The sequence below is a fragment of the Numenius arquata genome, chromosome 8, assembly GCF_964106895.1.
Source record: "Numenius arquata chromosome 8, bNumArq3.hap1.1, whole genome shotgun sequence".
NCBI classification, from domain to species: domain Eukaryota; kingdom Metazoa; phylum Chordata; class Aves; order Charadriiformes; family Scolopacidae; genus Numenius; species Numenius arquata.
Genome location: NC_133583.1, coordinates 62,122,642 through 62,134,086, shown reverse-complemented (window position 1 = coordinate 62,134,086; position 11,445 = coordinate 62,122,642). Strand labels below are relative to the sequence as shown.

Genomic DNA, 11,445 nt, shown 5'->3' with positions numbered 1-11,445 from the left:
TTAAAACAGTAATCATACTGTCCTTTTCTGTAAAAGTCTTGAGATTTATGAAAGAAACCCTTACATCCAGGATGTAAAAATGTAACCCTCTCCCCTCCGAGCCCCTGAACATACCAGCATGGACCCTGCGGCTCCACATCCTCCTGCTTCTTTGTCCTGGCCATGCTTATCCCCACAGAGCAGCTGACACCAATGCTGCCCGCTCAGCCTGGGCTGGCTGGGGGCAGCCAGGTCCCACGGAGGAGTCGATGGCACCCCGGCTGTGGTGGGGGGCTCGCCATGGCGGTGACTTAGCTGCTCCCTGCACGTTAGGACTTCAGAAGGGCCTCTTCAGCCTGCTGTCACGTCGGGGCTTGGATGCGCAGCATGATCCAAACTGGAAGTTTGTCAGTTTAGTAAAAATCACAAGATAGCCTGAAACAGGCCCGTGATAGCTCCTGGGCCCAGGGAGCCCCCCTTTTCTGTCTGGGCTCGGTGCTGCAGCTCCCGGGGTTGCTGTGGGTGCCCAGTGAGGGGCTGTGCCAGCCCCACGCCTCTGGGGCAGCGCCTCCCGCCCGCTCCCCACAGCGACTGGCACGGCCCGCGGGGAGGAGGGGAGGGAAACGGCTTTCCACAAAGCCAAGGGAGAGAGAGGCGAGGTGAGGAGAGGCAAGGAGCATGAAGGCGAGGAGAAGAGCAGCGAGGCACTGAGGCACAGAGCACCGAGGCAAGGCGCCGAGGGCTGAGGAGAGGCGCCATGGGCAGAGGCGAGACAGAGCAGCGAGGCCAGGAGTGGTGAGATACGGTGAGGCGAGGAGAGGCCTGGTGAGAGGCCGTGAGGCAAGGAGAGGTGCATTGAGATGGTGTGAGGCAAGGTGCAGTGTAAGGAGGAGAGGTGACAGGAGGAGAGGTGAGGCATGGTGGTGGGAGGAGAGGTGCAGCACAGTGGGGTGAGGCACCATGGTGGGAGCAGAGGTGTGATGAGGTGAGGTGAGGTGAGGCACGATGGAAGGAGGAGAGGTGTGATGAGGTGAGGTGAGGCACCATGGCGGGAGCAGAGGTGTGATGAGGTGAGGTGAGGTGAGGCACGGTGGTGGGAGCAGAGGTGTGATGAGGTGAGGTGAGGCACCATGGTGGGAGCAGAGGTGGGATGAGGTGAGGTGAGGCCTGGTGGCGGGAGGAGAGGCAAGGGTCCCATACTGTGGCTGTAAGCAGAGGTGGAATCCAGCAGCTCTAAGGGCAGTTACAACTTAGTGGAAAATGGCTTGAAGACGCTCCAGCAGCAGTGAGGGGAGGGATGATAATGCTGACTGACAGCAGGGAGTGAAATGCCAGGAAAGAAAATCTGGAATTGACAAAATAGGTTTTGGGACCCCTCATGGCCTGAAGAACAAGACTTTTTTTCCATCCAGACTGAGCACACTAGGACAGAAACAGGACCAGGACAGACTCCAAAGCCCAAGAAATGTTCTGTTCCCTTCTGCACAGGAAATGCATTTTAATATAACAGCTTTATAAAGCAAGAGCATGAAATGTCCATGATGAGAGAGATATGAAATTATTTGCTTTAAAAGATGTAAGTACCTTGCATATTAGTTATATTCTGGTACTACCTACGTTATTAAAATATATTGAAAAGAAGTCACCAGCTTCTATACCATATTTTTATTCACTCTTCACAAACATTTGTGTAGGTGAAGATTCATTGATCTGGACACGCAGGGAAGAGCACTGGAAACTACAGCACAGAAGAATCCCATCAGTCAGTGAAATCAACGCAACAGCTTTGTTCATCATGAAAGAAACTGACAGGTGAATTCTTGAAGCGTTCATATCAGAGGCAGTTGCAGAATAATTGAAACTAGAGGGGAAAAGAAAAGGCAAAAATTAATAATAATTGCAGAGCCTGTTTGCAGACTGCAAACACAGAAGAAAGGAATAACTGCAGTGACTACCGTGTTAGGCCAGTTCTAATTAACATCTGTACAAGTGGCACTAAAATGTCAAGAGCAATGTTTTTCAGTGAGTAAAGTCTTCAGATGTAATGTTTACAAACTACTGAGCTATACAAATTTCTTTGATTAATTTTTTAGAAGATTTATTGCAGTTTTATGTTTGGAATGTGCAGCTGTCATGTCCAATCTCACCAGAGAAACGTGAAAAATTCTTTTCCCTTTTCTGGTTTTAAATGTCCTTCACAGGGAGGCTTTACAGGATTAAGTCTTCTGAAATCATCTTTATTTCAGATTAATTAGAACATATCCATATCTATCATTTGAGAGGCTGTAAGTTTCTCCTATACATTTCAATGTCATTCTGGTGACATTCAGATACATCACAGAAAATGAAAAGGGCATTAAAAGAAAATGCATTTTAATGAAAATAAAGTACAAGGAACTCTGTAGCCCATATAAGGAAACAGGTGTTTACAATGGCTTCTCTGTGGCAGTGCATTAAAAGAATAGTATTGCTATTTTTGTTCTCACAGTACTAGAGTGGCATTTGCACAGGGATTAATTTCCCACATGTGCAGAGAGGGTAAAATGAAGCTGTTGCATCAGAGATTTAGGAACGGGAAGAGTCTGGAATTGCTGAGCTCCAGAACAGACAAACTCCCTGTCCAAGTTGAGAGCATTTCTACACAGATCCAACTGACTGTTGGGGCTTGCTTTCTTCTGTCAGTTCCCCAAATCCTTCTGGCACAGGTATCTTTCAGCTGCTCATTTTTATTTCAGCTGCCTTCCCTTGTGTTCCTTTTTAAGTGCCCAATTTCTCAGATTTCCATTTCCTGCCTAAAAGGTTACTGAAATAATCCCCCTCTCTCAAATTTCATAGTGTGATACATACAGTGTGGCTAAATCTCTGTTCATTATAGCATGCTCTCAAAGCATTCAGGGAAATCATTAAGATGATGTTCATTATGAGCCCTATTATTGCACTACACAGCAAAACTAATTAAATAAAGTAAGCTGACATGAATAAAATCATTAAACACTCATTTTGGCTTTATTTGAGACTGTACCAGCCCGAGTTGTATTTCAGGACAGACGGAGCCAGGTGATGATCTAGAGGCTCATACGAAGACTGCATCCATCTGGGAAACTCAATAAGCCTTACCCAAAATGAAATTCCAGATTTTAATAGCTGCCTCTTGCTCCTAGAAGGTCCTACCTGACTGTCATTCTCAGCGTTGCATCCTTTATTACTCAGACTGGAGGAAAATCACGGACCAGGATGCCATGACGGTCTCATTTTCAGAATCTGACACTCAAAACCAGCATCCCCACAATCACTATTATCTCGCTGTTAAATTTCACTGTGTGGCCTTGCACAAGTCTCTCAGTTTCCTTGGGATGAGTTTATCCCAGCTGGTTGCATGAGAAAATTGTTGTCATCTACCTTAACAGCAGCCTGTGAAAAAGAAAGATAAGCTAAAGCTCGTAAAATGCAATACGAATAAAATACATACACATATTGTGTACATCAAACTTAGATTATTACTGCCAGGAAGCGTCCAGTCTGAAGCCTTTTCGATTTTAATAAGATTTGATCACACTATAACAGCCCTTGTTATAAGGACTAGAATTTGTTATAGCTAAACCCCCTGCACGCATCATGAATAGCTGCAATACACACAGCAAAGAGCTATCTCGTGCCTCACTAGAGACATTATTGTTCAGCTCTGTCATCAAGGTTACATACAAGTACTCACTTATGTGTGTCTCCTCTCTCTCTCCCTCCTTGACAGAAATACCACTGTGTTAACTCACAAGCGACGTCCCATCCAGGACAGACTAACTGCTCCTGCCCCTGCTCCTGTGCTCTGCAGCCCCAGCGCTTGTTCTTCCTCACTGTGGAGACTCCTCTCCCTCCTGGGCTCTAGGAACCTTTACTCCACCAGCAGGCTTGCCAGGGGCAAAATCCTGGCCCCTGCTTACAGCAAAAGCAAAACTCCTGGTGACTTCAATCAAACAGGGTACTCATCCCAGGTTTTCAGATTTTATTCTGAAGCTGATGCAGGAAAAATCAACAAAACCAGCTACGTTCTGTAACTACCTTGCAGCACTTAAAACTCAAAAAAAGCCTGCAGAAACACATGCCTCATTCTACCAAATCGTTTCAGCAGAATTCAGCAAAGTGCAATGGATGTGTGTTTTAACTCTTACATTCCACCAGCCCTTGACAGCTGGATGTCTGGATTGCGAATCCCATTATCCATCTTCATGCCCTAATGTTCTCTATGGTATGGTCCATTTTCTCTGAATATTTCCATAAACTTTCTAATCTCATACTTCACAATAATAATTACTTTCATTGATAGCAAGAAAGACCACAAAGGACTATGGATGCATTAGAAATTTAACGGGCAAACATGCACTTCCTGTGGCTCAATGGAACTTAGTAGCAGCTTATACATAAAAATGTCTATTCCTAAATGTGGAGTCCAAGAATGAATTTACAGAATGTGTGTGAGCATGCATGCACATAACTCTGTATGATACAAAAACACATGGGAAAATAATTAAAAGCTCTGTAAAATAAAATATAATTTTTAATGTTTTAATAAAATATTACATTAAAATTGACTGTAGTTTAAAAATGAAAAATATTACAAATCCAGGTATTTCAATACTTGTGGAATAAATTCATTAAGCCTGCTGCCATTAGCTATGGCTAATACTGACCAAAATCCACTTTCTAAAATTTAAGACAAAAATATTTAGTTTAAAAGGAAAGCGTGAAGTGGCATGAAGACTTAGAGCAGTCTGACAGTTCTTACCTAGTAAATCAAATCTATGCTTATCCATTACAACAGATCTTTTTTATTAAGTTCTTTGCCTCAAGGTCTAAATGCCTTATGTCCTAACAGGGCAATTAATTGATGTGCTGCTAAGAACTGTTAAATGAGGCTGGACATTACATGCTTCACAGGTTTGCAAAAAACATCTCAGGCCCTTATTCAAAGGTTAAGAAAGTATTTCTAGCTCCGTACTGAAGCGTTCAGCCACCAGCAATTCCACTTGGTCACATATTTCAATATCTATAAATGAAGCAGCGTCCGACTGCACGTTTGGTGTGTTTGAATGCAGACACCGTTTGTTCAAGCAGCAGCTTCACGGGGCAGCGCTCTACAAACTGCACAGTGGAAGAGAAGATCAGAACAGGAAAAATGTCACATTTTGAGGGTGCCGACACCCAGCTCCGCTGTGTGCTGCCCAGACCACAGCCGCGCTCTCCGGGACCGCCGACAGAGAACACTTCTGCAAACCTTTACAGAAGTTTTTCTCATTTAGTTCCTTGACAGCAGGAGGAAGCAGAGTGAAAGTGTTACAGCCCTCGGTGGGAAGGACACAGGCGGGCTCTCCAGCACTGCTCTGCGGATTGTGGAATCTGGGGCTTTTCTGAGCATTTACTGTTCCCAAGGTACAGGCTTCTTCGTGGACCCCAACGAGCACCCACCAGGCTCACACCACTTATTGACAGAGTGAGCCTGGGTTTAGGGTCAGACCTGCAGCTGTCAAGGTTAGAGGAGATCCAGGGCAGAAAACCTGAGAGAATTGCTGCAAGAAGCGCCTCTTGCCTTTCCTCGCAACTGGTGGAGCCCGAGGCAGGCTGTGACCCAGGTGCCAGGCATGGCGGTCTGAGACTACCACCAGGATTCCACTCCTGCTATTTACTTATTTATTTGCCTTGGAAGAACTCTGCTTCCAAGACCAGAGCCGCTGCTGTGTGATCCAGTCCACCCCAATGCTTTCCAAAAGCCCTTCAGTCAGTACGCTTTTCCTTCTTCTTTCTTCCCATTACTTATGTGTCAGAGGCAAATCCATTTTCCATTTATATCCAGATTGCTTTCAGTAATGCAATCAATACACGGTACTTAGGGAATTTAGAATAAATGCAATTGTAACAGTTAAAGTGAATAATCATGTTAAAAGAATGCAACTTAATTTTAGTGTTACTAAATATCCCGAAAGCTTGTCTAGCAGTAAAGCCATCATCAGGGAAGTCTTTTCAGAACAAAGTTTGGTCTCCGACAAAAGAGGCAAAGCCTACGTCAAACGTTTGTTTTCCCCAGAACATTTTGTATACCCTAACAATAGATGAGTAGAGGATGCAAACAGGATGACATACAAACCACCATTTCGTGCTCCATGTCCTATAACTATTTTTACTTTGACTTTATACATTTGTCTTGGACCTTAATGTTCTCAAATCTACTGCTGTTTCCACAGTTAAACTAATATTTTACAGTGACTTTTAAAACCTCTATTTACTCAGAAAAAAACCCAAACAAAACCAGTATGTCCTGATGCCAGGTTTTGACCCCAACATTATTAGTCACAAGGGAAAGAATGATCTCTCCTGCAAATCCTTCTCCTCTGATGAAAAACAAGAAAGTATAAAAAAATTACAGAATAGAAAAAATAGAGAAAGAAAATGATTAATGTTTAAGACAGGATGTCTTGATTTAAAAAGTACTTTTAATAGATTTACCCCAACCTATTTGAAATACTACTGTAAAAAGGCAGCCTGGAAATACAGAAACACAAATTATTGCTGTATCATCCCATGGTGCTGGAGCTAATGCTCTGCTTTAAAAAACTTTTAAAGCAGTTTTCAGTCAAATTTCTAATTAATTTCTTTTGTATCATATTTTTACTGACAAAGACTACAAAACATAATAACATGCACCCCACGAAAAGTCACCAATTAGTGTTTTCAGAGATCTGAAATGTTTTATTCTTTCATCAAAAGCACAGTTTATCTGCATTTGCTGCATTATTGTTATGCTACAGCAGCATTGTCAAAGTAATGTCATTGTTTCTACTTCAATGAAATCAGAGCAAAGCTCTGTGTACTTTTGTCTTCTGATTTTTACAAGATGGGAAGTAATCAATCACCCGCAAGTGAAAACAGGAAATTTGTTCAAGTACAGTTCATTCTACAAATCAGACTTCTCTTTTCCCCTTTGTAGACAGATTTCATCATAAATTTGCCTCCTAAACTTCAACATGTCTTCCACATCTTTGTAGGCGAGCATTTCTTCAACAGACAAGAGCTTAAAGCCGTTCAATGTAAAAGCTGACGCGTGCTGCACAGAATTTAACATTTTTAACGACATTTCAACTGATTTAATTAAAGTAGAGCAAACAGGGAAAATCCGCGCAGTCCACAGCCCCAGACGCGTGCTCCCAGAGGAGAAGAGCTGGTCAGAAACCTGCACAGCCCAGCGCCCCAAGCACTCCGGGAGGCTGGCCCCAAAAAAACGGAGTGAGTGTAGATCTGACAGCGACTTCACACTCCTCTTCAAGTCATCTTCTACACCAAACACCATACTTACGTACTTCACTTGGTCGTTCATTCTTATACTTAATGAACTCAGAAAACAGTTGGAAGGTATGTCTATCTTCAGATTTATGTGGGATCCACTAATAATGCTGTTCTTCCCGACGGAGACTTCAGGGCCGACTCTGGAGTACTCGATAACGGAGCCAGGTCCCACGGAACACCCCGGCTCCAGCACGCTCTGGATGACAGTTGCGGAGTGATCCGAGCTCCCAGCGCTCTCAGAAAAGCTGCTAAAAGCCACAGGCAGCAAGTCAAGCTCAAACTTCAGCTTGCTCTCAGAGGTAAAATGAAACAAATACTCTTGCGTCGTTCCAATGTGATAGAACTTGGAGTTGTTCAAGACTATGACGTTAAGCGCAGTTCCCTTCAGCAGGGAGTACAGCTTCTGCCGCACTTCCACCGACTGGGATTCCTCTTCTGTCGCGTTAGTTGTGGGTTTTGTGTAATCTTGAGTGGCTCCAGATCCCAGGGCCTGGAGGAAGTCACCATATGCATCTATTTCACAGCAAAGAGTGCCCATCTGCTTGTAGAGTGTCAGTAATTGTTCTGCAATGCTATGATCCATGTAAAATACACTGTCTGTGTACACACACTCCCAGCCCACGTCTGAGTCGCTGTGGTCCCCAGAGGAATTCTGCTGAGAAGAACCCCCCCTGAGGCACACTGCGCCGCACCGGCGCATCGTCTCGACATCCGGCTTGTGCAGGAAATGACGGCAAGATGTGTATTCGACGCCTCCTTCTCCCGAAAAACTGGATGGATCTAGAACAAACACCCCGTGAGTGGTGCCCACTGTCAGATCCGAAGGGTGAGCTAACGCGGTAAATCCCGGCCTGTCGAAGGTGATGGTTTCCGTGAGCCCCGTGCTGTACAGCTCTATGTCGTCTGAACACGTAACGAGAACGCCCGGTTTCATGTGAGCGGGGAAATCGATGTACATGGCCAGCTTCAGGTCCAGCATCTGGTAAACGGGCTCACCAAAAGGCAAAGCCGTGAAAATCTTCCCCAGGGCACTTGCGTTTGGTAAACGCTGACTGTAACCACCTTGAGGAAAAAGACATTTTCAATGGTACAGAGACACTGTCTATAAGCAAGCAAAGACTAAGCCTGTACAGCTATTTCACATCTGCACAGAGGTATACCCCCCCCAGCTCAGTCACATACCAAGTCCTCCTCAAAAAATGGCAGATGTTAAGAAATCATCAATCCCTCTTCCTCAGACACTTCTCAGAGCAGATCTGACCTTATGTCCAAAATTCACCATGCCTTAAATAGCTTATATTAAAATTGTCTCTGATTTCATTGCCTTTAGTTTGCTTCACAGCTGGAACAGGGACCACTTGCCTGTCACTAACGTGACAAGCAAGCAATGACACCCGCCTTCCGCTTGCAAAAACAAGGAGGACCCCCCTGCCCCGGCATTTTAAGTCAGAGATGAGCCAACTAAGCAGCCGTTTGGTCCCGGGAGTTTCTCCCTCCCTGCAAAAGCGACGTCCCCTTTGGCAGAGCCCTGACCAGCGGGGCAAGGTGGCAGGTCCCCAGTCTGCCTGCAGTCAGGGGGAGCACGAGCTCCCCTACAGATGGAGACACGCTCCTTCAGTGGGAATTTCAAGGCAGGAGCTTAATTGAGATACTCTGAATTACACTCCTTTCCCCACTGTTTAGCTGAACGACTTCGGTGCCAGAAAGAAATGCTCTGGTGCCAGCAGAATCTGCTAAGGATCAATCTGAATCCAAATGACCAGATCAGGCACATTTGGGATTACTTTTCTGAGGGACCTGTATGTCACAACTCTGACTCCTTCTCTGCCATTATATTATTCTTAGAAAAAAAAGGGGGGCGCATACAATTTTAGTGTGAAATGTAAGCCAGCATTACCAGAGTGAATCAGCAGCACAATAAAAGAAGTCCATTTATCACCGTACAGATCTTCCAGGCATCGAAGAACATGAAGCGTTGACCCACCGTTTCCTACAGAAAACACACGTTAGTATCTGCGGAGAAGCGCCCTGGTGATACCTGCTGATACCTGCACCAACCCGGGGGGCACGCTGGGACCCAGGGCTGAGGGGGGCCAGCAAGAAGGGCCTTTGAAACCCTGCCTTCTGCTGTAGAAAATAACTTGTTGTTTATTTTCACAAAGTCCTTGTGACTGTAGATGTGATCTTTTAAACACACCGAGTGTCACGGGTGTGCAGACACCCATCTCCATCACAGTGAACAGGGATGAAGAACTACAGGAAGATACTATGGACAGTCTGACTACTTTCCTCTAGGCTTTTGCTGTGCACTGGGTAATATATTAAAACATATTCAAACTGTTTAAGTTTAAACAATCAGGTTAAGGTAGGTACTTTAAGGTACACTTAGTTTAATCAGGTTAAGGTTAAGTGTATTTACAAAAACCACGAATTAGTGATATTCTGTGTTCTACACGACACACTTAGAGGAGCCACACACTGTCACCATCACACACTCATTCCAAACCACCACAGGTGTCACACGGGCAGCAGCATGGGTGAAATTAGCCTACCTTAAGTCCCCCAAGCAGCCAATGCCCGGTGCTAGCAGTTGCACAACTGAACCCAACTACACGCCATCCAACGGTGTCTGAACCTATGTCTGTGGCTAATTAATACTTTTGACTTTGGCAGCATCTTGGAGTCCTTCCATGGCAGAGGAGACCCCTCTGGTGAGGCCCCATCTGGAGCACTGGGTCCAGTTCTGGGCTCCCCCGTTCAAGAAGGACAGGGAACTGCTGGAGAGGGTACAGCAGAGGGCTACAAAGATGATGAGGGGCCTGGAACATCTCTCTAACGAGGAGAAGCTTTGGGTCTTTTTAGTCTGGAGAAGAAAAGACTGATGGGAGATCTGATCAACGCCTATAAATACTTCAAGGGTGGGTGTCAAGAGGACGGGGCTGGTCTTTTTTCAGTGGTGCCCAGTGACAGGACAAGAGGAAACAGGCAAAAACTTGAATATAAGAAGTTCCACCTAAACATGAGGAGGAACTTCTTTCCTGTGAGAGTGGCAGAGCCTTGGAAGAGGCTGCCCAGAGAGGTGGTGGAGTCTCCTTCTCTGGAGACATTCAAACCCCGCCTGGACACGTTCCTGTGGGACCTGCTCTGGCAGGGGTTTGGACTGGATGATCTCCAGAGGTCCCTTCCAACCCCGTATCATTCTGTGATTCTGTCACCACGCATCAGCACAAAGCCTGCTTCTGCCCGATCAAAAACGAGTGTCTTTATGTGAGTGTATTATATGAGTATAAATGTATTATATGGTATATGGAGTGAGCGCAGCTCGTCGGCAGACCCCGGCGGGGTGCTGTGCCGCTTCCCCCGCTCTCTCTCACCGCGTGCCCTGGAGGTGGCCGGGGCGCGGTGGCCACTCGACGCCTGCCCCGCACAAGCCACCCCACCCAGGACACCCCAAGCAGGACCCGGTGTGGGGTGGGGGCTGTTGTCGAGCCCAACCCGGTGGGTCGGAGGCGGAGGGGTCCCCACGCACCCATCTTGCGTCCCGGGGGATCCACGAAGACGTGGTAGCGGGTACCCAGCGGCAGCTCCTTCCCCCTCAGCTTCTCCGCCAGCTGCCGCCGATAGGCCCGGCCCTGCTCCGCGTCCGCCGCCGTCACCGCCACCACGTCCCAGAACTGCCCGGGAAGGGCGGCCCTTCCTGCGGGTAGAGAGGGCTCCGCGTCAGGCCACAGGCCGGGGCCGGGGCGGGCGGGGGGCGGCGGCGGGGCCCGGCGGGGCGGGCCCGCCCCGCCGGACCCCGCCGCCGCCCCCCGCCCGCCCCGGCCCCGGCCCCGGCCCAGGCCCCACCTCTCAGCGCCGCCAACCGCTCCAACCGCCGCCCCGTGGCCTCCCGCCGCGCCGCGCTCCTCTCTCCCACCGCCGGCATGGCCGCCCCGGAGCCGGAAGAGCCGGGGCGGAGCGGATACCGCCTCAGGGCCTGCTGCCGGCCGGGGCTCGGGGCGGAGGAGAAGGAGGAAGAGGAGGAGGGCGGCTTGCCCCAGCCCCGAGCGGCCGGGAGACTCGCCTCAGGTGGCGGTGGGGCGAGCCCGGTCAGCGGGCCCGGGGCTGCCCGGCCGTGTCGTTGCTCCCGGGGGT

At 47.6% G+C, this 11,445-nt stretch overlaps 1 protein-coding gene across 1 annotated transcript; it reads right to left on the bottom strand.

Moving 5' to 3' along the window:
* Positions 1–4,503: 4,503 nt before the first annotated feature.
* Positions 4,504–11,245, bottom strand: FPGT (fucose-1-phosphate guanylyltransferase). Its single transcript, XM_074152684.1, has 4 exons — positions 11,158–11,245; positions 10,841–11,008; positions 9,209–9,301; positions 4,504–8,373 (listed from the first exon to the last, which is right to left on the bottom strand). Exons 1-4 carry the CDS (start codon positions 11,234–11,236, stop codon positions 6,923–6,925), a joined length of 1,791 nt encoding a protein of 596 aa, XP_074008785.1. The 5' UTR covers positions 11,237–11,245; the 3' UTR covers positions 4,504–6,922.
* Positions 11,246–11,445: the final 200 nt, after the last annotated feature.

Bases quoted from the DNA above. Each gene is read 5' to 3' on its own strand.
- FPGT (XM_074152684.1), bottom strand. From the start codon at position 11,236: ATGCCGGCGGTGGGAGAGAGGAGCGCGGCGCGGCGGGAGGCCACGGGG. The intron at 11,009-11,157 runs GTGGGGCCTGGG...CTCTACCCGCAG, and splicing joins GCGGTTGGCGGCGCTGAGAG to GAAGGGCCGCCCTTCCCGGG. The intron at 8,374-9,208 runs GTAATGCTGGCT...TTTTTCCTCAAG, and splicing joins TGTGCTGCTGATTCACTCTG to GTGGTTACAGTCAGCGTTTA.